This window comes from Colius striatus, chromosome 9, assembly GCF_028858725.1.
Source record: "Colius striatus isolate bColStr4 chromosome 9, bColStr4.1.hap1, whole genome shotgun sequence".
In the NCBI taxonomy this organism is placed as follows: domain Eukaryota; kingdom Metazoa; phylum Chordata; class Aves; order Coliiformes; family Coliidae; genus Colius; species Colius striatus.
Window position 1 is genome coordinate 15,538,377 of NC_084767.1, and position 27,960 is coordinate 15,566,336.

General features: G+C 36.5%; 1 protein-coding gene across 4 annotated transcripts in view; it reads left to right on the top strand.

Annotated features, from left to right (window-relative positions):
* The window catches only part of FAM13B (family with sequence similarity 13 member B), a 50,167-nt gene that overhangs the window by 6,523 nt on the left and 15,684 nt on the right, over positions 1–27,960 (top strand). For all 4 annotated transcript variants that reach the window (XM_062002182.1, XM_062002186.1, XM_062002185.1 and 1 more), the window contains exons 2-13: positions 4,202–4,368; positions 5,384–5,574; positions 5,980–6,192; positions 9,955–10,132; positions 10,715–10,859; positions 13,459–13,616; positions 20,298–20,339; positions 21,361–21,516; positions 23,446–23,581; positions 23,818–23,841; positions 26,757–26,818; positions 27,499–27,553. In XM_062002182.1, the coding sequence (XP_061858166.1) occupies positions 5,418–5,574; positions 5,980–6,192; positions 9,955–10,132; positions 10,715–10,859; positions 13,459–13,616; positions 20,298–20,339; positions 21,361–21,516; positions 23,446–23,581; positions 23,818–23,841; positions 26,757–26,818; positions 27,499–27,553 (1,326 nt within the window). In that variant the 5' untranslated portion in view covers positions 4,202–4,368; positions 5,384–5,417. The remainder of the gene's footprint in view (positions 1–4,201; positions 4,369–5,383; positions 5,575–5,979; positions 6,193–9,954; positions 10,133–10,714; positions 10,860–13,458; positions 13,617–20,297; positions 20,340–21,360; positions 21,517–23,445; positions 23,582–23,817; positions 23,842–26,756; positions 26,819–27,498; positions 27,554–27,960) is intronic.

Here is a 27,960-nt window from a genome sequence, read left to right on the forward strand (position 1 = left end):
TGTGACTGCAGGAGAAGAGTTTCTGGTATTCCAAGTTGGAATCTATGTCATAAATTTAGGCCATAATTTTGAAATTCTTCAAACCTGTTATAAGTTGGAATATCTAAAACATTAAAAAAAATAATTAACTTGACTCTAACTCTCAACTTGAGGTCTGTTTCCTTAGAAGTAGACAAACAATTTTATTGCCCTATAAGACTTTTTTTTCTTATCTAAAAATACTGCATTTAGTTTTTACTTTTGATATGTTACAAAAAAAATCACTGATGTCTGCTAAACCCACAAAATACTCAATTAAAAAATGGAGCAGAATGGCAGTCAGTGTAAGCTTGATTTTGGCTTCACAGATGATATGAATTTCTTGCTAGTTAAAACAAACAAATAAAATAATTGCTTAAATAGTTGAGACTTGTGGCAGAAATTCTAAACATAGAATTAATGATTTCATTCCTACGGCACAGTTTCAGCTTGTAGCCTTTTTTGTTTATATTATTTTTATTACTTCTTATTTCATTCCTTTATTTTAAGGAAAAGTAGTGGAGTTCTGAGGACTTTAAATGACATCCATATATTTGTAGTTCATTCAATAATGAAAAACCTGAAATAAATTTAATTCTAATCTTTCATATGTGCTCTGCAAATATGAAGTTAGCCATGTATTCTGTGTTTTCCTTAGTGGCATTTCATATGTGGGTGTGAATACTTCTTTAGTTGCCAAGATAAGTGAATGCTATTATGATGGCAAAATGAAATTCCTGGTGTTGTTTTTCCAGGAGACTCTACGAAGTACTTGCCTTATTTAAAAAAAAGACAACCAAAATCAGAAATCTCAAAACCCAGATTTTTTTTCTTTTAAATAACAGATGAGAGCACTGATATACACAACACAAAATGAAACTCAGTGTTTTGCCCTCATTTAAGTTCCTTGGGCTCGAGATGTTGCTTAACATATAATATGGGGTTTTTTTCAGCCTCTTGTAAAATTATGGTATAATATGTGGCCACAATTAGGTGTGGTTTTAGTTTTCTGTAGTTAAGGTTTGTAGAACATTATTATAGCTTAGGGGATCTTTGTAAATGTTTGTAGTAACAGGGCGGAGGGGGATAGATAGGGGAAGATGCAACTAGAATGCTAAGGCACAGACCCCATGGGTTTTTGGTTTGGTGGGGGTTTTTTGCTTGTTTTTTAAAATTAGTGTTGTTTGTCTTGATAAGGCTTGTGAAGCATGTGAAACTGGGAGGGTAAATCACATATTCATAAGGATCATGACAATACGGGTGAAAGTAAGAATAGTTGACTGAATGAATCAACTCCTGCTCCCAGAGATGCTTGATCATGACAAAAAAAAAATTGAAAAACTCTGTAGTATTGCTTAGTACTTGTAAAAGAGTCTAGAAATAAATCTGGAGGCTATAAATCTTGTCCTGATTTTCACAGATGTCTGCATTGGTGTACATGCTCAGCCTCAGGGAGGGGAAGTGTCAAAGCTGTTGATCAGTATAAAAAGTGGAGATATAATATGTAATTATTAACAGTTTCTGAGCCTATACTTCAGTTTTACAACGTTGGAAATAAGCAATAAAACTCGCTGGAAGTCTGATAACTTGATAAAAGTTTCTAGCTTTTTCTAGACTTAGTAAATACTAGATGCGTTGTGTCTCAGCTTGTGAAGATTCTACCAAAGACTGTACCAAAATGCAAAAGACTTAAATGTTCTGAAAAGAAATTGATGCATATAAAGATATATAGAAGTGTGTGTATCTGAGAGGGTTGAAAATTAGGCTTTCACTAATTCTAGATGCTGCTAAGGCGCGTAAACCTTTGTTAAAAGTATAAGCTCGGGCTGTAAATCCAGTTTTGCTCTAACAGTCAGACAATCAGGCTGTTTCAACTTCATTGTTATGTTGCCAAGCTAGTGAAAATAGAAGTCTTTGTTTTTTTCATGTCCTCTGAATGAAATGAATATTCAGGTAGCTTATTTCTCTGAACTGCATGTTAAAAAATGGCTGTCCTTTATGTCAGCCAAGCAAGCACAAAGTTATCTTTTGCTAAGAAAACTAGACCTCATGGTTGTTGATTTGGTAATGAATTGTAAAAAAGTGGATGTTTTTAAATTGCTCTTTTTATTAGGTGATACCTGTTTTGAAGGTTTGAATGTTTGTTTCAGCAAGGCAGCCTAAAGCTTTGTGGCAGAACCATCAAGGATTTTTTTTCCTAGCTGCCATGAGCCCCACGGTAGACTGAGTCTTGCAGGTTCACGGTGGGTAGGTTGGCTTTGGTAGAACTTGAGAAAATAGACTGTGTGCATCTTCATAATTTAAAAAATGCATGGTATATTGGGACTGAAATCTATTTGCATGCAAAGGTTATGTTCACTGTCACTTAGTTTACCAAAATAATAATAAAAATGGCTGGATGGTGTCTTCATAAATTATAGGAGTGTCATGAATTGCAACTGCTTCACTGTCAAAACCTCAGAGGATCTTTCAGTAACCAGGAACACACAATGACAAATTTGAACATAGTTGGTTAAAAAAAAATAGATAAAGGTCATATTCCAGGTAGCAGGCTTTATCTATTGCCAGCTCACTTGGAGTGCTGATCTCAGACCAGGATCCATAGGTGTGAGACACATAACAGATTGGCAACCTGAGTATAATACAAACAATAGAGAGGGATCATAGAATGGTAGGAGTTGGAAGAGACCTTTAGAGATCATCTAGTCCAACCTCCCTGCAGAAGCAGGTTCACCTAGATGAGGTTGCATAGGAACATGTCCAGGCAGGTCTTGAAGACCTCCAAGGAAGGAGACTCCACAACCCCTCTTGGCAGCCTGTTCCACTGCTGCATCACCCTCACAGTGACCATACTTACATCAATAGGCAAAGATATAAACACTTTTCAGTGTGAAGTATTTTTTTCCTCTAGGCTTCAATGCAATAAATTTTTATAGGGCAAAGCAGTATTGTATAGAACTTATGGCCAGCTCTCTTAACACATGTGTGCAGTTTGGGGAGAACTGGGAGCAGGAAGATGTTATTTATTCAAACTATTGGAAGGACCATGGATTCCTGGTGTCGTAGGCTAATGAATGGACTGGTATTTGGGACTGAAATGAGAGTAGTAAGTTGTCAGGACTTTGAAGTGAAGGTTAAGTTGTTTTCCCCAGATATGGAGTAGAAGCAAGAGCCAGTGTGGGGGAACAAAGAGAAGGAAGGTACTTTTCTCAAGTCCATCAACTGAATTTTCATATTGGTCTCAAATGATAAAACAGAAAGTTTCAGTACATATACTTTAAAGCCAGGGAAAGCTTTTTATTGTTTAGTTTTGGTGATGTGTTTGTGTGTGTACATGTGTGTTGCAAGCTTGTTTTCCTCCATTATCATTGTTTGAGTTTTAATTAAACAAGTAATGGGTGAGATCAAGGGACTGAGATGACCTTTTGAATGTATCTGGACATCAAATTAGCTCCCTTGTGTCAGGAAGCTGCAATTTAAATTGTTAGTACCACAGAAAAGCAAAAACACCATTGCTGTGGTCTACAGCTATTTTGAGAGCTGAGAATATGAAAAATGTCCAGATAATCAAGATTCTAAACGGTAGCAAAAATGTATGGGGTTCTAGGGAGTCTGATTTGGGGAAAGTTGCTTCCCATATCCAGATCTGATTGTCACTTAGGCTTGGAACTGGTAGGTAGGACACATACTCAGTTTTCTAGAAGAGGTCATCAGTAGCACTGAAAACTAGTTGACCTGTCATTCCTTAATTAGGGCTTTGACTTTGTTCATGCCATTTAAAGATAGTGTGTTAAACCAGTGCCTGGGATGTGTCTGGCCATTCTGTAGCCATTCAGTCTCTTAGTATGGTAGGTCCTATAAAACACTCTGCCTAACCTACTTGGCCCCTTGTGATTCTTTGGGAGAAGAATGAATGAGTTTTAAAAATTCCTTCATAATTGTTAAAGCTAAGAAGTCCCATTTTAACTTTGCTTTGTTTGGTTAGCTCCTAAGTGAAAAAGGGGCTTTGCTTTTTGATGTGCTTTCCTGTGAGCTGTGCTGATGTGGTCTCTATGCTTTCTTGTTCAGAACAAGAAACTGATGATTTGACAAGGAGAATTCCTCAAATGTGATGTTTAGACTTGTGACCGAGTTTCAAACTGTTGAAAATTTTATGGTTGAATAATATTTTCCTTATTTTCAGATTAACTGCTGAAGTACTGATCGGGTTCTGCTATTCTTCAATGAGGAACTACAGGCTCATCTTTTGCCATAATCTTAAACAACCATAAATGACAAAAGAATGCTTGGTCAGTGAGGGCAGCTGGCGCAGAAAACATATTTCAAACTCGGCTGTTTAAGTACTCTGAGGTAGGTTTCTTAAACTACTTGAGCTATAAAAAGAAAAAAGGAAGTATGGATTTCAGTATGTCTAATCTGCTAGAATTTATTAATATGTTAGTAAACAGGGAACTAAGTTCGGTTGCAGTGCTTTGACTAACAGTATGTACTTTCTATTTATGTGCCATCCTCTATGAAACTACTTGTGTTTAAGCAAGTACGTTTTCTTTAATTTTGAAAAGACAGAAAAAATATTTCTTCTTTGCTAGAAGAAATATTTTGGTTTTGTCAGGAAAATAGTTTAACTTGAGTGACTTGGGCTGTCTTTGGTAATACCTTTGTTATCTATCTAGATCCTGTATCAAGCAAAGACTTGCAAGTAAAGCCTGGGCTCCTGCATGATAGGAAGAATGGTATCACTGAGCATCTAGAAACTAGTTTTGGGGTTTTACGTTCAGTAAAACTTTTAATTTGGTGCAGGCGTTGAAAGCTTTATTGTGTAGCCTAGGAAATGCCAGATAAATTAGAAGTTGATTGCATTGTGGTTGTGTATCACAAAATACTTAATCATTTAATGCAACTAAAACTTAGGGAATTGGTTTGCTGTGATCCACTAGTTTAATTTCCCCTGGAGAAGCTTTTGTGGTGGATTTTCACTAGTTTAATTTTCTCTGGAGAAGCTTTTGTGGTGGATTTTCAAAGACTGACTGTTAAATATTGTCAGAAATGTACTGAAGAATCTAGGTCTCCCAGAGTACTTTAGAACTTAAGTAACAATGTTGGAACTAGAATTTTCTGAATTTCCTTTGCTGCTATATATGTTCTTGGCAGTCCTCTATTTAGGATTCAACGGAACGCCTTGGTAATAGTCATTTATGAAGTTAGCTGAATTTGGAGTCATTATTTCCATTAAATCAGTCAACTGATTGAGAGAGACTGAAGAGTATTTGCATTAGATAATTAAAATATATTGTGTTACAGATCAATACATTCAACAGCATAGACTGAAAAATGATTTTTGGTTTTGATTCCTCTTATTTGACAGAAAAGACAGCTTTGATTTTTGGCTGCAAAAAGATATGAGGAAGAGCTCCTCCCCTTCCTTGAGTAACTGCAACTCTGTTCTTGCTAACAAAATATTTGGAATTCCACTTGATGAGCTGCAGCAAGAAGGGGAACCAGACAATGAGGTTCCATTCATAGTCCGCCATGTCGTGGACTATATTGAGGAACATGGTATGTATTTTCTTGCTCTACTTTAAATCATGTATTTAGCTATTATTCTTACAGGATACATTGTTGAAGAACATTTGTTTTCTCGAATTACTCATTTATTTGGATGTGGCTTTTTTTTAGGTGATATATGCTTGCTTTCTTTACTCTTGTTGTGTTTGATTATTACTGTTTTCTAGCTAATGCTAATACAGTCAGCAGGGTGCTTCAGAGGAAATGGTGTGTTTTAGGTAACATTTAGCTTATTGCTGTGTTGTTAGCTGGGCATAAGAATGCATTTGCTTGGAAAAGGAATGGTGGGAGTCTTGTGAAACTGTTGTCCAGAAGGTCTTTGGTAATTAGATATGCACAATTCCCATACCAAGTGAAAGAAAGAAAGATTATTTCTGCAACTTCTTTCTAACTCAGGGGGTCTGGAACAAGAAGGACTTTTTCAAGTCAATGGGAATGCTGAGACAGTGGAGTGGCTTCGGCAACGATACGATAATGGAGAAGATGTGGACCTGGTTAAAGAAGCAGATGTACCCTCAGCTATTAGCCTTCTTAGATTTTTTCTTCAAGAACTTCCAGAGCCAGTTATACCAGGCAGTTTGCACATACATTTGATGCAGCTTTCTCAAGGTAATAATTATTGTTGACTCTCTGATTTTATTTTATTAATTTAAGAGTAAAAAACAGTATTAAATGGAGATTTGTAGAGACACCAGAGTGTCTTTGGTGTTGTATGTAATAATATATCAGGAGGTTTTTGAAAATAACTTTCCTTAGTGCAAACCTCAAATAAGTAGGTCTCTTTTTTCAGGAAACTCAGTCTGGACACAAAGACATCCATCATGCAGGAAAACAGTGAAGCTGCCACATACCGTGCTGATTAGTTCTGAATATTCCACGTTCTTGTGTGAATGCTGGGACACTAGTCAAAGCCACTGGAATCAAAGTTGTTTGACGATTTCCCACCACTGATGCTTTAAAAGTGCTAGGAAATACTTTTGTCTGGTTTTGTCTTATTTCTTCTGGTTTTCACTTACTCTGGCTATGCTTCCATGGCACTGAAAGCTTTTGTATACTAGAGGAGAGATCACAAGCCTTATACTTGTGTCATATTTGCTCTCCCACTGTGGATTTTTTTCAGTTTAAAATTAATTTGTAGGAGGGAAAAAAAGAACCCTATCATCAGCACATTAAGGAAGGTTTTTTCATATGCTGCAGAACCTCACCCTTTCCAATAAACACCCATATGCTGGCACAGTATTTTCTTTACCAGTTCCCAGCTGGTCTGTCTGTATCCACTCTTTTGGTCTCTGCTGTGTCGAGTGGTGTTGGAGTTGATTCATGACTAGCAAACACTTGTCTTGCAGCACTGCATTATGTCCTCAAGGGGTACGGTGGTGTTGGAGCTTGGCACCATGACATAACTGATGGTTTTGCTGGTTATCACTCAGCAGGAGTGTTGCTTGTTTTCCAGTGTCAGTTTATACTTCTCTCCGAGAGCTGGACTGCTTTTGCTTTGTAAGATGCACTGTTTTGTTTGATTTCGTTTTCTGTTCTTGATAATGTTCATGATAGTCCTGTTTGTTCAGAGTGGGAGTTGGTTTGTAGGTTGAGTATAGCATTATATTCATATGCTGTTACACTGTGTTTACTAAGTGCAGAACTGGAGAGTCATCTGCAGCAGTGAGAAGCTATTTCATTTCCTCCCTTGGTAGCCCATACATCGTGAAACTTTGAATGTGGGGCAGTTAAGTTGATAGCTGGTGAGCAGAGTCTGAACACTCATGTGTGAGACACTAAATAGTCTTGTGCTTGAAACAATTTTTGGAAGCTACTGACCAGAGAAGCTTGTTAAGGCTGAAGTTCTGTTTGTTTGTCACATGCAGTAGTGAGAAACTGAAGCGGATAGGGAGTTTCTTTAGTGATACATCTGCTCTTTGGTCCTCGTGGTTAATTGGACTTAAGTAGCTGGTAAAATGTTGTTTAGGGGGTTTTTTACCTCTTGAAAAAGATGATAAATGACAAAAGACAGTAATGCAGAATGCTGCTGATTGCTAGGCTAATAGTGTTGTGCACTGGGATTTGAAATGTTATCTGTTAGAACTGGAAATGGGATTGTGGTATGCTCACTTGCTGTGACAGTGTAATTTCCTTGTATGACTTTTAAAATAGAGTGTAAAAATTGGGGTTTTTCCATCTTTAAATAGATGATTGGAAAGAATTACATGTGGATTGTTTTGGGAGAAAAGCTATTCTTCAGTGTGTATCCCCATTTAGTTCCCTTTTATTAAATATATAGAGAAATGTCACCTAAAAATGTTGCTTATTGTTGTTACTGTCTTTTTAAAAGTGTAAAATAACTAAGTCTTTCTGAAATCACCTTGTCTGTACCAAAGAAATCAAAACACATAAACATTTACATGTTGTCTCTGGATACTAAAATCAGTTTCAGTGTCATTTACTCAGGGTTTGGCTTTTGATCTTTTGCCTGATACTCTAATTCTGAAAACTGAGATACGTCTATGAACTGCATTTTAGATAGAGGAATTGCTTGCAGAAATGCAAAATATGGTAGTAATTTTGGATACATCTCCTACTTCTGCTATTTTCCCTCTTTAGCAGGCCTTCTGTGTCTTTAGGTTAAGCTTAGTTCTCAAAACAACTTAGTTACACAACAAGGTGAGGTCTGTGTACATCTTCTGAGGTTCCTTCTGTGCAGGCCTAATAGTGGTTCCTCAAAGGCCAAGCAGTTTCGGTAATTGAAATGTGTATCTATAGTTTAATGGGAGAGGACTTCACAGGTAAAAACATTTACACTTTGGGTCCTGGTCTTTGTTTAGAACCCAAATTTTATGACAAATTGCTTGGGCAAAACACCCATACGTGTATGTGCAAGGTGATCGACTGTCACCTCTCCCTCTCTTGCTGTCTTTCAGAAGGTCTACTTTTTTCTAAGTTCTCTTTTGCTATTCTGTTTCCTAAATGCATTTCTGGAATAAAAGCTACCAGTAATGTATTCCTTTTATTTTGTTACTGTGGTGAGAGAAATGTTTTTCTGTGCCTGGTTACCTGTATTCAAATACTGTAGATGTTGACTGTGAGCAAATGAAGTCCTACAGTTACTGTTTGGCATTACTGTACATAGACAACAAGGAATTTACTACTTCGACTTCATATTAAGGACTAGAATGTCTCAGCTCTCTCACCTAGAGAGATAGAATGCTCATCATCTTCAAACATCCTTTTCCCTTTCTGACTGATCTGAAAAGAGTTTTCAAGTGTGAGAAATAAGGGAGGGCCTGTTAATACAAATTTTTCTCCTGATTTGCTTTCCTGACATTTCCTTTAAATGGAATTTGTCTGTTAAGTCAAACAACTGTGAACTTCTTGAACCTTGATGCCTATAAGGCTGATAATGTAACAAATGAGATTTATAGGGAGATATTTTGATAAAGGATACAGTTAAATGTAGGGTGAGAATGAAGGATTTTTATTGTGACTCAGGTCTGAAATTGAATCAGCAAGCTTCAAGCTAACTAAGTTAAGATTGAGATTGCTTGGATTTGTCAGTTTAGTGTTATAAAAGGAAGCAGAGTGTTGAGAATGAGATGCTTGTAGAGGAAAAAATGTCCACTTAACTTGTCTGAAATGGGGACAGTTTAAGCAGCTTTTAAGTTAACTTGCCAACTCTGGAGCTGTGGTAGAGTGAAAGAACAGGGAGGAGTCAGTGCTATGTAACCAGAAATTTTAGTCAGCATTAACTAGGGAAAAAATACTGAAAACTACTGACTGGACTCAAGAGGAGGGTATGGTGGGCACAACTTTTTTAGGTTATCAATTTCTGCTTCATGAAAGAAATTGAATTTATAATGTAGTTTGTCATTAGGGAAGGTAATTTGATGGTTCTGTGTTACGGCAACAAGACTGAGGAGGGTTTTTTGTTATGTTCCTCTGTCTCTTCACCACCTCTATAAACCTCTGATATCATTGAGGAAGAAGACAGAATAGAACATAATTTACCATCCTCTCTTGGAAAGAGTAGAGGAACAGACTAATCCAGAGATTGAAATGAGAGGGTGAGATGCTGGGACAGGTAGTTGTTATGAGGTACTACCAGTGTAAATGCTCCCAAGATATGTGGGCTGGATTCTTCAATTTTAAGATTTGGGGTGGGTTTGGTTGTTTTTTTTCCTTTTTCCATGGAGAAACTTAGTATGTGAATCTTAGACCGAACAAATACCAAGTCTGATTCTGATGCTTTAGTCTATGCTCTGACCATCTTTGTTGGTTCTTCAGAAGTTAGGTAATTGTCAGGATCAAAAAGTTAATATAAAAAGTAGAAAAGCAGATACATTATTTCCGTGACTAAAATATTTTTATTACATTTTTCAGATTATAATAATGAAGATGAATTTGGAAGAAAGTTGAGGTTCCTCTTGCAGCAGCTTCCACCTGTTAATTACAGTTTGTTAAAGTTTCTGTGTAAATTTTTAGCTAACGTAGCATCACATCATGAAGAAATTTGGTCAGCAAGTTCTTTAGCTGCAGTCTTTGGCCCGGATGTTTTTCAGTAAGTTAGTTACAATAGTTCATGCAATGTTTTTATGTGAAATTGACTGTGTACATCTGTTGTCTAAAGTTTTTTGTAGTCCATGAGTAACAGTACCAAGTACACAATATATTTTGGGCAATCTTTCTATTCTCCCTCACTCTCTCATCCCACTCTTGTCTTAATTTCTGCTTGAATTTAAACAGTTTGTCTAGGAGCTGTGGTATTAGAAACTACTAGTTTGATTGTTTCATTCAAATTTCGTAGCGATAGTGTGAAAGATTACTCGTTGTAGCAAGAAAACAGTTCTGGGAGAAAGCTGTCGAAGTACAAAACATACCAGCGTTTCCTTTCTACAGGAGATGCTTGAAATTCAGGTATTTTCCAGAAGTTAAGTGACTAGTTGTTATTTTGTAACTTTTAACTATATGAACTAATTTAAAGCTTTATAATGCAGTAGTGTGAAGGCACGCTGTGTGTTCAGAATAGATTAGCGATAGTGGTGTGAAGTGTAGCTCTTAGTCATAGAAGTCATTCACAGGATTTCTTTGATGAAACAGTTGAATTCAGATTTTTAAACTAATCCAGTGTTGAAATCTTTAGCATTTACACAGATGTGGAGGATATGAAAGAACAAGAAATAGTTAGCAGAATAATGGCAGGACTTCTGGAGAACTACTATGAATTCTTTGAAAATGAAGAGGAAGAGTTTTCATCTACTAATGATTTAAGCTCAATAACTGAGCAGGTAAGAATATTTTTAAATGACAATATGTTAAGGAAGTTATCCCTTATACACATTTACGCGTGCAAAAGATATGTTGAAATAGAATTTTCTTTAGTTTGCCTTTCTGTAGTTTCTTGCAAACCGAGAAAACCTGGTATTTCCTTAAATGCATTTTTAAAAAATGGATGTAGTCTTGAAATTGTTGCTTTATTGTAAGTATAGCTATGCTACATAGAAAAACGCATAAGAACTCAAGCAAGAACGATACCCTGCCCAACACAGCTGTTGTTAGGCTGTAGAGGCAGTACAGCTTTTAAATTACCTTTTTAGGAATGGAGAACTGTTTAAATGAATGCAGAAGCACACTGTTGTTGGTCTTGGTCAAGAATATTTCTAGGTGTGTCTTACAGAAACATGTAGGGTCTCGCACTCCACTTGATGATGTTATCAGTGGTGTTTCCTTATGCCAAAATTTTTGAATGGTGTTTCTCATCCTAAGACTTGAAAATATCACCTCAACTTGAGTGGAGAAAAGTGTTGAAATTGGAGAAAAAGTTGAGTAGAATGGAAATACCCTATGTCCTAGTATTCAACATTCCAGTCCATGTGACTAGTGGTACCCACTATCACTCTTGTGCTTTTCCTCACAATAAATTTAACTTTGTGAAGTACAATACCATGTTATGCTGGGATAAATAGAGATGGAGAGCTGTTAAGGAGATTACAGTGTGTTATTGCGACACAAGCTTATTCTGTTGGCAAATATTTTTAATTCTACGAAGTTGTGGTATGTAAGTGATGATGCATGAAGGCAGTGCTTTCTCTATCATTAAAACCAGGTTCATGGATGATTAACAAAATCTTGTCTCAAACTTTTCCTCCGCAATACAGAAAGCTATATACTAAATTCTGTCAAATTTTGTTGGCTTAAGAAGTCATGTTTTTTCTTCAGAGGAAAAAGGGTAAATAAGTAGCAGCTGCTACAGAAGGTAACGTTAATTACTGAGTTTTTCAAGCCTACCTATCCCACAAACTGCTCCTCTAGCAAGACAGGTAAGGCAAGTACTAGGGTAGCTGGTTGCTTCCTCTTCACTTCAGCAGACACCTCACCCATTGGTCTGGTCTGCCAAGCGTGGGCTGCAAGTTCTGGATCGAACAGCTTCTGCTCTGCTAGCCCTTCTGGCAAAGTGCTGCAGCTTTATGCTGTTTGCTGTCTCCTGGCTCTTTGCAGGAGTATGTCTAGGCGTGAGAACTGACACAGCCCTGCTGTGTACACGAAGCTGTTTAATAAAGCTGGGCTGTAACTTTTTCAACCGGAGGCTGAGGACTGTCACCTGAGGTAGGGATGACTACTTGTTAAGGTATAGTTAGTAAGTCTGTGCTCTTCTTTGAAATTACTGACATGTCTATGGGTCATGATAGATTTTAGCTAAAGGGTTAGCCATAGCATGAGAGTTTATTTGGTTTGTGGTTTTGTTTGTTTTTTCCCCCGAAGTTTGAGGCTTGATGGGGCTTCTCTTGAATTTCGTGGTCTCTCCACCAGATGTCCACAGTGCACTGCTGTTGGGACCTGCTCCCTCCGGGCTGGTGCGGTGGGTACAGAAGGTGGCTGTTCCTGCTGAGCACAGCATGCTGGCGCCTGGCTCTACGCGGGGGCTTGCGCTTGATTCACTGGCATATCTTGCAATTACAGAAGCCAATCGGGGATAAATAAGTTTCTTGCCCTGAAAGTAATGCTGTATAACATACTACACCCCTTTTAAAAATAAATGAACACCTCCTATCTGCCTTCCATGTAATTTGAAAGTTCTGAAGTTTTCTTTTTTTCTTAATTCAGTGGGTTTGTTTTATACTCTTGTGGCAGATATTATAAAGCATATTTTCTTCAGGCTGCTAGTTTCATTTTGGGGTTTGCAAGTTTGGGAGATCAATCAGAGAGGGACTTTACAAATAAAAAAATCCCTTTGTATTTACCTTTTCTGTTTGTTTGTTTTGGATGAAGTTGCTTTTTAGAAAATGAAGATGGATGTACTGAGTTGACGACTATATTGTCTTACTTTTCTAATGGCTAAATTTACTGCTTCAGTAGAAACATCTACTGTGTTTGAAAACAAAAAAAATAGACGAGGCTTCACAGAAACTACTCTTGCTCTTACATTTGCCTTGATAAGTATTCATTCAGTACTTTTGAAGTTTGGATTTTTAGGCTTCCAAATCACTTTCCATAGGAAGGTTGAAAAACACTTCTCATACATTAACAAGGCTCCCTATGGAACAGAGGAGAATTATCTGTCAGTCTTATACATAGGAGAAGAAAGGTTCTGTACCTTGTACCTTCAACATGACCAGGATTTTGTTGTTTCTTGATTCCATTTTTGTTCATTTACTGCATCAGAGGTACTTCTCTGTTACAGTTTGTCTCATGTTTTTTTGACTTTTTAATGATATGGAATGTCTTGGGTTTACATAAAAGCAACTCTAGTGTGCCTATCTGTCTAAACTTGAAAAATGTTCTTCTCTTACACATACATTATTTTTATACCTCTCATGCTCTTTGAATTCCCTGGACCTCTAATAAAAGAACTTTTCAAGCCATTTACTGTGTTTACATCTCTTTTAGATCAATGATCTCTTGGAAGAGGAGGAAGATGTAAAGCTTGAGCAGTCTGAAGAACTTCCAGAAGATGGTACAGAGAAACCTGCTGAAAGGCCAGCTGTGGTGCATCTAGATATGACAGGGAGTCTCTCAGATTCCAGGAGTGTTACAGCATCAACAAGGTAACGCGCTTCTGCTTTGGAGTTTGGATTTTAAGTTTGGAGTATAGTCTGTTCTATCTGAGAGGGAGATACTGTCAGGCTTTTGAGATAAGTGGTGATGTCTACAACCTGAAGCTTTACAAGTAGATGCAGTTCTTCTAGTAGTAAAATATGAGATAAAATATGTGTTCTCAAATTCAGAAGAGGAATCTCTTTTGAGCTCAGATTGGATTAACTGTGGTAATTTATACAGAGAAAGGGAAAAAGGGCATATTGTAGTAAAACTGTAAAGTGATATTTAAACAGTAAATTTCGTAGCATCAACAATCTGAATACTGATAAATGCAAACATATTCTGTACCATCTTTCCACCACTCCCTTTCAGTGCGAAATCCGAGATCCATCTTTGCATAACCTAATTCTCTTCTAAATATGTGAGAATTTGTACAGATTGTTGTTTTGTTTTTTAATGCCTAGTTTGATCAGGTATTAAAGGAGGAAAGTATTTTCTCATTTCGCTATAGTGGAATGTATTGCAATGCTGATGTGATTACTTCCTGAAAATGTGCTATAGGGAGAAAACACCAGGAATGAAGCATAACTATATATGACCAAAAGGATAATGAGGAGCAAGAGGAATAGTATTAACCATTAATGATTTTTAGGTTGGAATCTAGAGGTTCTAAAAAGATCTTTGATGGGAGCGATGTGGAGGAAATTTAAATCTCTTGAAAGATGGCATTTTGTGAGGGTATAGATGAGACTTGGTAGACAGTTGTTTCCAAAATACCCCACAAAAACGAAAAAAACCCCTCACCTTGATTTGAGGGTTCAGAAAGGCTACTTAATTTGAGTTGAAATGAAGACTTGATACCTTGTTTTGTGCAAGTTGACTTGCTAATATATTTGTAAAACACCTGAAGAACCTTCTTTAGTTAATTTAAACTTTGCCAACTAAATTTATCTTGGAGGATGTTTCTTTGTTGTATCAATGTGGGAGTGACGTGACTGGTGCCTGTGCACAAGTTGGGGTTTAGTATAACTGGTTTTTTTTAGAGAAAAAATAGTAGAAAAACACTCAGAAAGCCAAGGCTGGCATTATCCAAACAGGTGTAATGGCTGCTGAAGCTGGAGGGACCCATGTTACCAGCCTGAAAGCCAAACTCTGTAGAGGGTTCCGTTTGGATGGGTTCTGCTAGAAGGGAGCTTTGAGCAAGTTTGGAAGTTGAAAAGTATAAGACTGGAGTATTGGAGTGGGAGTCAGCTTATAATCAAAAGGAAGTGTGTAAACTTAAAATCCTACTTCTTTTTGAGAGTTTGTGGGTGCTTGACTTGTAATATACAGGTTTATATTTTACTTGTTTGTAGTAGACAAGTTTCAAGTGTGCTTTACTCATACTTAGTTCACATTTTATGGATAGTGAATTCTATATTTTCCCCTATGCTGCATGTATTTGGTACAGTCATTGCATGTGAGAAGTTGTAGGAAGGTGTGAAGAAGAGTCTATAATAAAAGTGTGACTACAAGCAGAACACATGCAGTCAAAATCATGAGCAGGTTTAAGGCCTAAGACTGAGTAGTCTCAAGAATGTGGATTTCAGGTTGAAATCTGTTAAACTGCTTGGCTGCACACTTCATTTACTTCATTGCAAAGACTTTTAAAATATAAAATAATGAAAGAAACATAATTCTGTTCTGGATTTTAAATTATACTTTAGTTGTTATAGTTGTAAGCAATGGAGCCGTTTGATTTTAGTTAAGTTAAAAAAGAAAAGTTGGTGCTATTGGAATTTCCCTGAAAGTGCTCCTTCCTATGTCAGTTTTGAAGCAGTTTAACTTTTCACAGTTATTCAATTGCTCGTGGAATGTGTAAGTGCAGCAGTAGTGACAAACTCAACATGTTTAAGTGTTTAAAGTTGATAGCCTGAAGAGAAAACATTTTTACTTGATGTTTTGGGTTAATTAAAAATTAATAGACATTCATTATGGTTGGCATTTTACATAATTTGTGGGGAAGCATATGGAGGAATCCTGTAGAAGAACAAAGAGAATTTTGACTGTAAAACCAGAACAACTGCAGGAAACATTTAAGAAAGAAAACAACTTATAGAGAAGGAGAGAAAGTATGCTTTGTTAAACTTTTAACCACTTATAAGTACTGTAAATATTTTTCCAAGCTTAAAGAATTTCATCGTATGCATATAATGGCCTTTTTTCTGGTTTAGTTGTTTGAGGTAAAAAAAAAAGGCATTAAAAAAGTTAATGCAGATTTATTGGGATGTTTTTCTTAACACAGGGCCTGCAGCAGCTTATAAAGGGAAAAGGAGGAAAGGTAGATCTTAAACATGATCCTTGCAGTTTCTTAGCCTGGAGTTTTGTTGCCTTTTTGCCGTTGTCAGATTTTTGGGAACCGAGTAGCTGTCTGTTGTGGAGAGAAGGAAAAGAACGCTGAGGTTGCATGTTAAAGATCATTTACCTTTATTCGTACAATGCATATGACCTTCCAGTTATTTGGACTATCACTTGTTCACAATTTTGTTCACTACCTTTTTTCTTGGCTCTTTTTGCTTGTTCTTTTTGAAACACATGACCTTTATGTACCTTATGGTGATAATTTGACTTTGACTGTTAAAGAGGTCTGGTGAGAATATGGATAATCATTAATGAAGTTTGATTTAGTGACTGCTTGAAAATAGTAGTTAAAATAAACCTCTTGAGGGATCTTTAAGACCCTGACCTGATCAGGGAGCATTTGTTGCATACAAATTGATATTGTGTATGTGAAGGAAAAATTGTACTCTCTGTTATCAGAAGCCTTTTCACCAGGCTGACTTTTGGTTTTGCTGTCCTGACTTTCAGAGAAATTAATTACTGAATCAGCATTGCAGCTGACTTTTAAGATGTGCTGTTGAAATAATCCTTCTCTGTCATGATTCCAAATTTTTCATCACTGCACTTTGTCAATCAGTATTTACTTTGTCTTTTGCAGTTCATTTTTATATCAGAATTCTGCCTAACAGTACTTAATTCTTGTTACAATCTTTGGGCTTTTCAAAATTATATGTGCAAAAATGAGAGATGACAAGTAGTAAGTTGTGTAGTTTGCTTTGTATATTAAATGAAATGACATCCTCAGTTCTTGTGTGATATTCTTGTTAATGCTTTTTTGTTTGTTTGTTTGTTTTAAAGAGCTCTGATCAGTGAGAGGCAATAATATTAACAGCAACAAAGTGAGACAAAATGCAGTTATAGTAAGGCTAACCAAATACAACAACTGCCTGAACTGCCAGAATATATATTCTTGTTTTGGTTTAGTGCTCTCTTGAACATCCAAATACTTGTCCCTACTTTCATCCTAGAAAATCTGTGAACAACATGTTAGGAAAGGTTTCAAGTGTTGATTGGGCAGCTTATTGTCAGGAGTGACCTCATGTTGCAGTCTATTTCTATTTAGACTGCAGGGTTTAGTGCAGCACTCCAGAAGTACATTCTGACGAGCCGCTGTTGAATCCCAGCAAGCAGCATGCATAACCAGCAGCCAACATCACGCTTTGCTGTTTTTCAAATGAAGCATTTTTACATGAAGTGCTCATTTGGGATAGCAAAAATTATCAGAATGGCCTGTAAAGTTCTTCTGCACAGGTAATTCTATGAAAGGGAAATGTTGTTGTGGTATGATTGCAAATAGGATGACTTTTAACTTCAACATTATGTTAGATAAAATGTATTTTGGAGATATAAAATAATGTCACAACTGTGTTTTTTTTTTTTTCTTAAATGAGAAATGAGAATCTCTGTACATTCAGTAAACTACCAGGACAAACTCTGCAATGTTTTATCTCTAGTTAATGTGTTTTTATTCTATCTTAAGATATGTTTTTATCAGGACATTTTATGAGTAGAGAGTGCAGAAAGGATTCTCAGGAGAGAGTTAGCATTATGAAACAAACATGTTTACCTTTCTGTGTCTTGCTGTGTCATGCTGCATTATAGCTCTGTGTAGCACTATAAATTACAGCTTTTAACAAGTATCCCTGAAATGTGGTACATCAGTTTGGAAGTTGTAATGTATTTTCAGCTAAGAGCAACTAACACATCTTTCCAGATGTGCTTAATTGCTCAAGTGATTAGTTGAAGACATAAGATATTCTTTTCATAGTAAGAGGATTCTTCAGGCTTTGCAATACTGCTGATTTATGCACATCTTTTGTTGAGTAGCTCTAATGCAACTAAAGGTGTTTAATGAAAGCACTGGTGAACGATTCAATGCTGGGGGCTGAAGGTTATGTAATAGATGGAAAATTTTGATGTGAACCACATCTGAAATCTTCTGGATTCTTTGGAGATGAGTTTGATTCTCCTTGTTACTGATACAGTTCCTCATTGTCTCAAGTGCTAGAGTAAAAGGATTCCAGATCATCACAGTTTCCTATAAATAGTGTTTGTACTTTTGTCCTTGACAGCATTTCTTTGGTCTCTCTTAGAGTGTTGTGGTGTTCGGTGCTCTAATTGCCTTTTGTTTTTCCTCTCAATTTATCCTAGGAGTGACTGTGTTTTAATAGTAAATTGATTTCAAGGTACACAATTATGTATTGGTACCTGCAGAATGCAAGCACAACTTTTATAATGCAGCTTTTGTAGAACTTGCTGAAAATACTGAGATCAGATATTAAAAAAACCTACACTTTTTTGTGTTTGGAAATCTTACTGGTTTTTCGGCTGAGGTTCTTGCTTATGCTCCTTCTCTCATCTTGTTCGTGAAGCTGAACTTATTCACAGCTTTATGACTTCATTTTTTTATTTCAAGTATTGTCAAAACAAAATATGTTTATCAGAAAACTTACTTGGTACACAAACTAGGGCAGTGGTGAACTTCTGTTCACAGAAGTATCAATGAAATGTAAATATCTGAAGTGGTAAACTTTTTCTTACCATTTCTTTATTGGAAAGAAAAAAATGAAATGCCAGTGTGTTCATCTTCAGTTGTTTCATCCAACAGTGTTGAAATGAATGGCCACAAGATCTGGTGTCTGTATCAGGTGTTTTAATTTCCAGCGCCGTGTGGCAATGTCTGTTTTGAAATAGTAGTTGAGGCAGTATGTACTGTCAAAGCCTTTGGAATAGTTCCGCTTTGGTTTTTCACCTAGGCAAACACATACAGATCTTGAAATCATCTTGATTCAAAGTCAAAATTTCCATTTAAAAATGGAAAAGCTTCTGTGAGCACCTACCTGATCAATTGTCACACGATGGTGTCTAAATACGTTGCGCTATGCTGTTCATCCCACACAAGCTGTCTAAGGCCAAAAGACATAATTATTTTTAAAGAAAAACTCTGACCACTTATTAGTTAGTGTTTATTTGAAAGTCCTTTATTGCTTGTGCTTCATCTACTTAGAAGAATTAAAAATAGTCTACTTGAGGTGGTATAATTATCTTACCTCTCAGGTGCTGCAGCTACTAGTAAACTTGAGAAGGTCTAATCAAGATATTCCTTGTTGTATTAAAACTATTCTGGGCTAAGCAGAGAGACAGTCTCCAATTTTCAGTACAAGCATGGCTTAGTATCAGTCTAACCTGCTCTTGTAGAGGTTCCTGTTCAGTTTTTAGGTGGAGTGGCAAGCTCCCTCTCATTTTCAGTTTACTTTATGCATTCTTGAAAATAATATTTAAAAATAACTTTGTCTGCCAGCAGTGTCATTGCAGGGTGAAGAATAGACTAAAATTTTGGTTTTCAGCTTTTTGAACTTAGTTATATATAATAGGAAGAAAAAGTATTTAATAACCTCCCTTCCCTCCCCTAGTTGAAGTGAAGTTAGTTGTTGTTTTCAGTTTTGGGGTGTTTTTTTCTTTCCTGTAGAAGATACATAGGTTGAAATTCATTGCTATTTACAATAGAGTTTTCTTATTTTGTTTAATTCTTGGTATATTTACTGTTGCTTTGCCTAAAATTTAAATACTCTGTTTAAAATGAAAGAATTTTAATCACATTAATAGAAAATTGAAGAGGGAATTGTGTATACATGAGTTAATTTGCTTGTATTATTACACTTATTTCCACTCTTCCATCTTCCCCAGGGAATTTAACCTTGTAGGCTGAAGTGGATTCTGCTAGGTTTCCAGATACTTTACAAATGACTGTCTTGGGTCTCAAAACCTCTGGAAGGGTACCTACCTTGCTCTCACAATAGCAGTCCTTGGAGAGCACTGCAGAGCTGTTGAACATTGCACAATAAAATTATGCAACAGTCTGAAAGGCAGGGAAGAACCTCTGAGTTGCAACTGTAGAGGAAAGCAGAGTAATTTGGAATTTGCTTTAGGCAGCAAGGTTAAAATCTACATTCTTAAGCAAGGTCTCAGGAAATCTTTGGAGACAAAGTGATTAGTATTTCCCATGGGAAAGACTGTACATCTGAGGGCTTATAGCTTCATAGTATACTGAGTGCTGGCTCTTGAGAGACAGAAATCTGCATTGTTACTTTGATGACTTTCTGTCTTATGATGGCATTCTTTAAGATATCTTCATCTCAATAACAAAGGGACTGCAAATCAGTGTTTTCTTTACATATTTATTCTACTTCTGTTAGCTGTTATTACGTGCAGATTTCAATGTTTTCCAGGGTGCTTTTTGTTGACTTCAAGACTTCTATTTAGTGTGATAAGTTTTTGCATTATATTAACTTATTTCTTCTTTATTGCAGTGCTACTATCTCTCCCATAAGTATCTTGCCAGCCTCTGCAGAGTAAGTATAATGAAAGTATAAAATGTTTGTGCTGTTACTATAACATGAAGATATGTATTCTTTCAAGAAAAATAAATGCAGTAGATTTGATGATTACAGTTAGGAATGAACATATTATAGTGTGAGGTATTTCACTTATGGCATTTACCACTAAGACAGGAAAAAGCTAATGTCTGTCAGTGGTGCTGACTGCAGAAGCGCGAGTGGATGGTAGGGTAGACCCTGCATTCCAAAACACTTTGCATTTATACTTAAATACATCATAGGGGTTTGACTTGAAAATTATGATAGCATTCATATTGTATTTTTAACATCACTTTTAGCTGTTAATGTTGAGTACAGTTTGGTGGGATTATGTGTGGAAATGTGGAGGAGAAATAAACACAAATCCACAGTTAAAAATGGGCTAAAAATGTTTGAGATTCTTATGAGAGGAATTTTGGTAGGCCTAACTGGGTATTTTGGATGAGCTGTCTAAGAAGCACTCAACAGAGTGCATTGTTTTTAGAGTGCTGTTCTTGTTATATCTTTGGGTATATCCTGTGTGTTTCATAAGGTACTTGCTCATTGTTTATGCTATTGGTTGGCTCTTATGTTTTAAGATTGCAGTCCCTTTAGGAGAGGTTACAGCCACCTGTCCTGAAGTGGTACCTGCTCCAGGGTTGATTGGCCTGTTACAGACACAGAACTTTATTGTCACATTAATATATTAGACTTTTACAAGTTTTTTGTGTATATTTGCAAAAAATAAAACAGTAATTGTAATATGTTGATTACTCTTAAAATGGTGCTAATTACTGGTGGTAATTATTTAATAGTATTTATATAAAGTACTGTGAACAGTAAAAGGAAATAGGTGCCGTAATTTCCACTGCCCTTTTGGAAAAGTTAAGCTCGTTTTGCCTTAATGTACTTGTTATCAAGGTTTCCTGCAGTAAAATTTCTCTCTGCTTTTCTGCATAGTTGATCAATGCAAAAGAAGAGCTCTTAATATGAATTTTCTATCTTTTTTTCTTTACAGCATTTTAGAAAGAACAATTAGAGCAGCTGTGGAACAGCACCTTTTTGACCTGCAGAGCAGCTTAGATAACGATCTTAAACATGTACAGCAACACAGACTGAGCTGTAATGACGAAGAAAAAAGTCCCAGCGGGGATGAGGAAGGATCTAACAACCAGTAAGATTCTTTTGTTGTTGTTGTATTGGTCACAAATTCTGCAGAATTATATATCGGAACTCTTCCAAACCAAAGTAGCCCAATCCTTCACCACAAACCAAAGGAAAACTTGGGATTTTTGCTATTAACTTGACTTCATTTAAAATATGAGACATCTTCCATCAGTTGCCAGTAATCAACTGCAAATGCAAATATTTTTTTCTTATAGCTAAAATGTTCAGAAGTATAACACTTCACTGCTGAGTTTTCTGCAAGTAGCACAAGAACTTAAATTGATGCAAGTGCTTTCATTCTTCTCTCATTGCTGTTACTTATAACACAATTTGACCATATGAAAGCTATTGTAGCCGCTGTTTCAGTTTGTTTACGCTCTCTTTCCACATCAACATAACTATTTGACTGCTCTGGCTGCCAGTGTCAACGAAACGGCCAAAAATGAATGGAATGAGTACTGTGGGTCTCTATTTGCATAGAGTTTCAACCTCTTTTCATCAGTTTTTATTTTTATTGGAAATCTTGCTATGTTATGAGTGTAGCAATTGCTACAGCACAGCGTTGACAAGCTGGTACGTTTTTATGCTTATTAAAAATAAGTAGTCATGATTGATACTCAAACTCCAAAAATGTGTAGTTAAGTAGGACTTAGTATCTAAATTACTTTATTGCTCAGAGCCTGAAATACTGAAGTATACTATTTTCTAAATTGTTCAGTCCTTACTGGTTTAAGAAGCTTTATCTGTGACGAGAGGTCAGACTAAATTTAGCAGTTGATGATAAAAGTAATAATCATTGCTAGTAATGAACAATTAAAGCTGAGTTTTATTGGTAGAGTTTTAATGTCTTCAAAGTCATTCATAAGTAAGTAGGAAATTGCCTGAAAGACGTGTTGTAGCCATATTCCTTCAGTTGCAGCTAAGTGCTTTAAAGGCTATCTGACTTCAGAGAAGCAGAGGCTAAAAGTACCATCACTGCAGGTCTGAAAGCAATATATTCTTTTGGCATAGTGACTATTTAAAATGCTTCTGGTCATCATTCTGCTGTGGATTAACCGTAATAGAGGATATATGATAGTGTTCTTGAAAGAGGTCATCTGAGGCCTTTAAAGTAGTGCTGCCAGCAGGCTATGCACAAGGCAAATACACAGTTAAATGAAGAACTAAAAATGACAGTGATCCAGTGCAGATTTCTTACTTAAAATATTGCCAGAATTAAGAAAGAGAATTAAAATGTTCATTTCCAAACCATCCTATTTAGTATCAGTATTCCTGATAGAGGAGAGGTGGTTTTAAAAGTAACTTAGAATTCTCTGTGGATGAGGAGGAGGAAGGCAAGGAATCAGTGGCTTATGATGAATTGCAGAATCATGTAGCAACACAGGTGGTGGCATGTAAAGAACATATAGACATAAATGTGACATAGATTAGTTTTAATCTAGTTGTGCTATTACAAGCCTTAAGTTGAACTCTAGGAAGATTATGTGTTAGGAATAATGGGATTTCTCGCTGGAGGGGAACATAACGATACTAGCGATAGACTAGCTGGCTTCAGTATTGAGAGCTGTAGCCACAGCAGTTTCAAGCCATGTAGCTTCAAGATGTCATTGCTTTTGATTGTTGGTGCTTTTGTTCCTTAGGTCAGCAGAATAAGTGGGGGATGTATGCCTGACCCTTAATTCAATAGTCAAATACATTTTACTGTGTTTATCCTGTACTACTGTAGAAAACCCCAGAAGTATATATAAACTACATAACTAAATTTGTCTTCAGTTGATTGAAATTGTTTAGTCAGAATAATGTTGTTGGGAAAAACCCAAATAACAAAACAACAACACTGATGCTTGATTAATAATAATAATAAAAAAAAGTGTGGTATTTTTTTCATTTGAAGGTGAAACAACAGGTTGCTAAAGTCTTTCTGTTCTTCCTTTAGGAATGATGTTATTGAAGATAATGATACTGGTAGCAATGAGAACACAGGAGACTGCTCTGAAGTATTGGTTTGCACTGATTTAGACAGTGAAGCTATGAAACATGATACTGTAACTGAGGGAGAAGAAAGCATTCAGGTGAGAGGAAGAGTATCTTGTATATGAAAATCAGAAATTACTCTAACTTTATCAAAACCTTTTAGGCATCCAACTTTTCCAGTAGCTCTTATGCAGACTAACATGGTGCCCTCGCTCTGTGCAGTTAATTGCCCTCTGTTGTGCACATTTCATAGGCATGCATCAAAATAATTGTGTGTACTTTAGTGGAACTTGTTTGGACCCTGCCTAATGTGTTTTGTATTGGTCTTTCACAGGTACCAGCTCTTCCTTCTGTTCAGGTAAGTCGATGTATCAGCAAGCGTAGCACAAGTTAGAATAGCATCTGTATTAGTAAAGGCTTCCTGAGGAGCAGAAGATGTAGAACTAGATCTAGATTGCAGCATAGCCCACAGTCAGTCTCACCTTTTACTGTAACAAGAAAGGCTACAAATAGCAGTCACCTTGAGACTGCAGCCTCTTGACTCTCTCTACTAGTGCCAGGAAAGTGTGGGTGTGTAATTAGCCAATTACAGATTTTTCTCATTGTGTCCAGTTTCTTCTTTGATTGGCTTAGATGTCCTCTTCTCGTCAGCACATCTTTATCTCCTTTGTAGTTGAAAGAGGTTCTGTTACTTCATGGGCCTCTTTACTTCGACATTTGACTTCTGCTATGCCAATAGCTCATGTCCTTCCATGCCAGTGTGTACATGTAAAATTCCTACACTTGAGGTGTTCAGCACAAGAAAAACGAAAGAAAATAACCCTTGTGATCTCCTGAAGAGATTCAACACTGAACATTACAGAATCACAGAATCTTAAGGGTTAGAAGGGACTTTGAATGATTATCTAGTCCAACCCCTCTACCAGAGCAGGGCCACTTAGAGTAGGTCACACAGGAACTCATCCAGATGGGTTCTGAATGTCTCCAAAGAAGGAGACTCCACAGCACATCTGGCAGTTGCGTTCCATAAGTTTTTCCTTATGTTTCTTTGGAAACTCTTACATTCCAGCTTGTACCCATTTCCCTTTGTCCTATCATTGCACATCACTGAGAGCAGCCTGGCTCCGTCCTTCTGACACCCACCCTTTACGTATTTGTAAACGTTAATGAGATCACCTCTCAGTCTCCTCCAAGCTAAAGAGCCTCAGCTCCCTCAGCCTTTCATCATAAGGGAGATGCTCCACTCCTGTAGTCTCGGGAAGTATCTCAATTGACTACTTATATTACAAAGCAGAAAAATCTGGCTAGAGTGCTGCGTGAGCACATATTAGGATGTAATGCTAACATATTTGTAAAAATAAGATACTTAGTTGTACTTCAAAAGCTGTATTACTCAGGAAATGCAATGTTAACGATACTTGAGGTTGCCGTTCAAGTTCAGACAGCAACTGAAAACATAAACAGCAAACCTTAGGATAATCAGATACTTTTTATGTTGCGCTTGAATTGAATTACTTCATGTCACTGAAAGAACCAAGTATTGTATGTTGTTTGAATGGAAGCCCAATATTGCAGCAACTGTAATTGTTGAAATAGTTGTCCTATACAACAAACATGCCTCAGCTTTGCTTTGAGCTGCAATTATTAGATCTTCACGTACAATCAGATGCAAGGGTTTGTAGTATGTATGACCTGAATTTGTAATGATGGCATTTAAGAGCAATAAAGAGAGTGAGTTTCTCATACTAAATCCTAACACTTCTTTCTGACTTCCTAGTTAAAATACATGCTGAGCTTTAGAAATCAAAACTCAGAAAATACAAACATCAGTGGAGAAACAAAAATTACAAATTGGTGTCTTTTTAGTGCATTTAATGCAGTTTCAACAACTTCAAAGAACAGCTGAGAAATGTGAGTTATGCTGCTTAGGGAGTATGTGAACTTTGGAGTTACAAGTGCATGGTCATGCCAAGAATCGAAGAGGAGCATGATTTTTGATAGCATGTGGTCACGTACACATTCACTTTTGTTACCATACCTGATGTCATTCCTGGCCTTTTTTTTTCTTCTCTGTATATTTCTGTCTGTTGATATCAGTGGTAAGGTGACCTCATGGGACAAAGTTTTGGTTTTTATCCATTTAATGGTTACCACCTTGTTAATATACCATTTCAAAGGTCATTGAAGAGTTGTATCTTTCAGGGAGCCGTTAAAGGCTAATACGCTGATTCATCTGTGTGAGAGGAGTTTGGTGCGGGTGTAGGTTTGTAGGAAAGATGTGCACACGAGCTCTGCTTTGGGTCTCAAATGGAAACAGAGGCAGCTGTTTCCACAGCTTCAATAAGTGACTTGCATAGCTCATCTCCTGGGTGGAAACTATCTACTGGAATATGACAAATGCACTGCAATTAAAACTTGTTTCCCTGAATTGGAATTTGACTTGAGGACTGAAATAATGGAAACTGAATAATGGAATTTTGTCCAATAAGGGCAGGTTTTACTGTCAGCAGGGTAAAACTGGCAACTTGTATGTGTGTTTGATCTCTTCGGCTGACTTTATTTTATATTCAAACAGTTTGAAGTTCATTTGTGAGAGCTTTGTAAAGTCTGAAACCAAATGTAATCTCATTTCGAAGAGACATATTTCATGTTTCTTATACTCCCACAAATAAGACACTTCTTGAAGAAATCAAGTACTGGGCTTTGGCATAAACAACTAAAGTAGTTGCTCTTCCTGTGCCAGCTTTTAGCAAACAAAATAGTTACAGGCATTCATCTGAACTTCTTTTGAAAGATGGTGTCAGAAATGCCAACATTTCTTCATCCCCTTCCCGTTCTGCTGCTGCTTTATTTAGTAACAGGGATTAGTAGCTCCTTTTAGAAAGTCTGTCAGACTTGTTTCAGTTCATATATGCTGAACATAAGTCTTCGTCCAACTCAGTTGTTTTCGAGACTGGGATATGGTTACAGCCATGATTTTAGTCACTCCAAACTTCCTGCTATGCTTAACAACTTGCAGTAGAACTATTGATGTTAATATTTTAAAGAAATAATAAAAAAATGTTTTGTTTGAAAATGGAAAGACATTGTCTGTCTTCCAGTGATTAAAACAATTTGTTACTGGCTTGACTCTAGGTATAAAAATATTGCATGGTTAAAAAGTATGATTTCCACCCCTGTACAAAAAGCTACGCTTTTAGTTCTTGAGAGGAGAAATGTTTGCAGCTGAGAATGCCATTCCCAAATCTCTCTAAACATACTTTTTGCCAACAGGCTGCAGATGTATTATTGAAACCATGTGATGAAGATGCAGATGGAGAAAATAATAGTGAAAGGTATATGTTTTTCATTTGTTTTCTTTCATTCTACGTGGCAAAATGTTTAACTTCAGTTTTGAAAATTAAGTATACCAAACTGGTGATTTGTATCAATGATGTAATGTAAGAGAGGTGAAACTAAATGGTTAGCTTCACATGTGAAACAGAGAATACAAGAACTTTGTGCACTTAAAAGAGAAACTAAGCCGACTCTTACACAATATATACAGTGTTGTTTTTGTGAACAACCATATATTCTGGCCAAGAGAAACTGAAGATAAAAAAGTTATTTTCTTTAAATGTTGTGGCATATTTAATTGTTCTTTATGCTGGTAATAGTGACTAGCCAGAAGACTTGAAAGTTCTGATTGAAACGTCAATTTGAGTTCATTTGAGATTTAAGAAATTTACTCATAGATTGAGAGTAAAAGTTTGAGCTGCTTTTATTTCCGTCTTAATTCAAGTCTGATTGTTGTTTACGTACTTTAGCTTGGAATTCTGCAAGAAGAACAAAGGTGGGATTGAAAGCAACATAACTTTCTCCCCTCAGAATTTTAATTAGCACTTGAGGGAGAAGCATTGCATATCTGCTAGAACAGGGTTAGGATATGTGAGGATAAAATATAAGGGCAATGTATAGTATTTATTGTCTATTAAGAATTAGTATTTCAAATGATAACCATATGTCTTCTTTTTAGGCAAAATAGTATATTGCTTGGTAGCAATGAAAGAATATCTTCAGAGATGTTTCTGGTAAGATTGTGGTTTCATTTCTATATGGATACACAACATCTTATGAACTATACATCTGTATGTAATACAGGTGTAACGAACAACAGTAAATTCAGCTTTTAACATCTAATGTTAACGGCCTGCTCCAAGGTTTGCAGAGCCTCTGTCAGACATCTCATCTTGCTTTACAGAAACTTTTGGCAGCATAGCGACCTTTACACTTAAGCATCTCATGCAATAAATATTTTGTAATGCAATAAATTAACTACTGTTGGGAGTGCAGGGGAAGCTTGTTTATAATTCCTGGAGTTAGGAAAGAGAGACTTTTTTTTTTTTCCTATAAAATTTCCAGAAGTGCTGGAACTGACAGTGGTTAGGTACCTGCATTCCAGTTGCTAAGTAATAATAAAATTGTTCTGTTGTGCTGT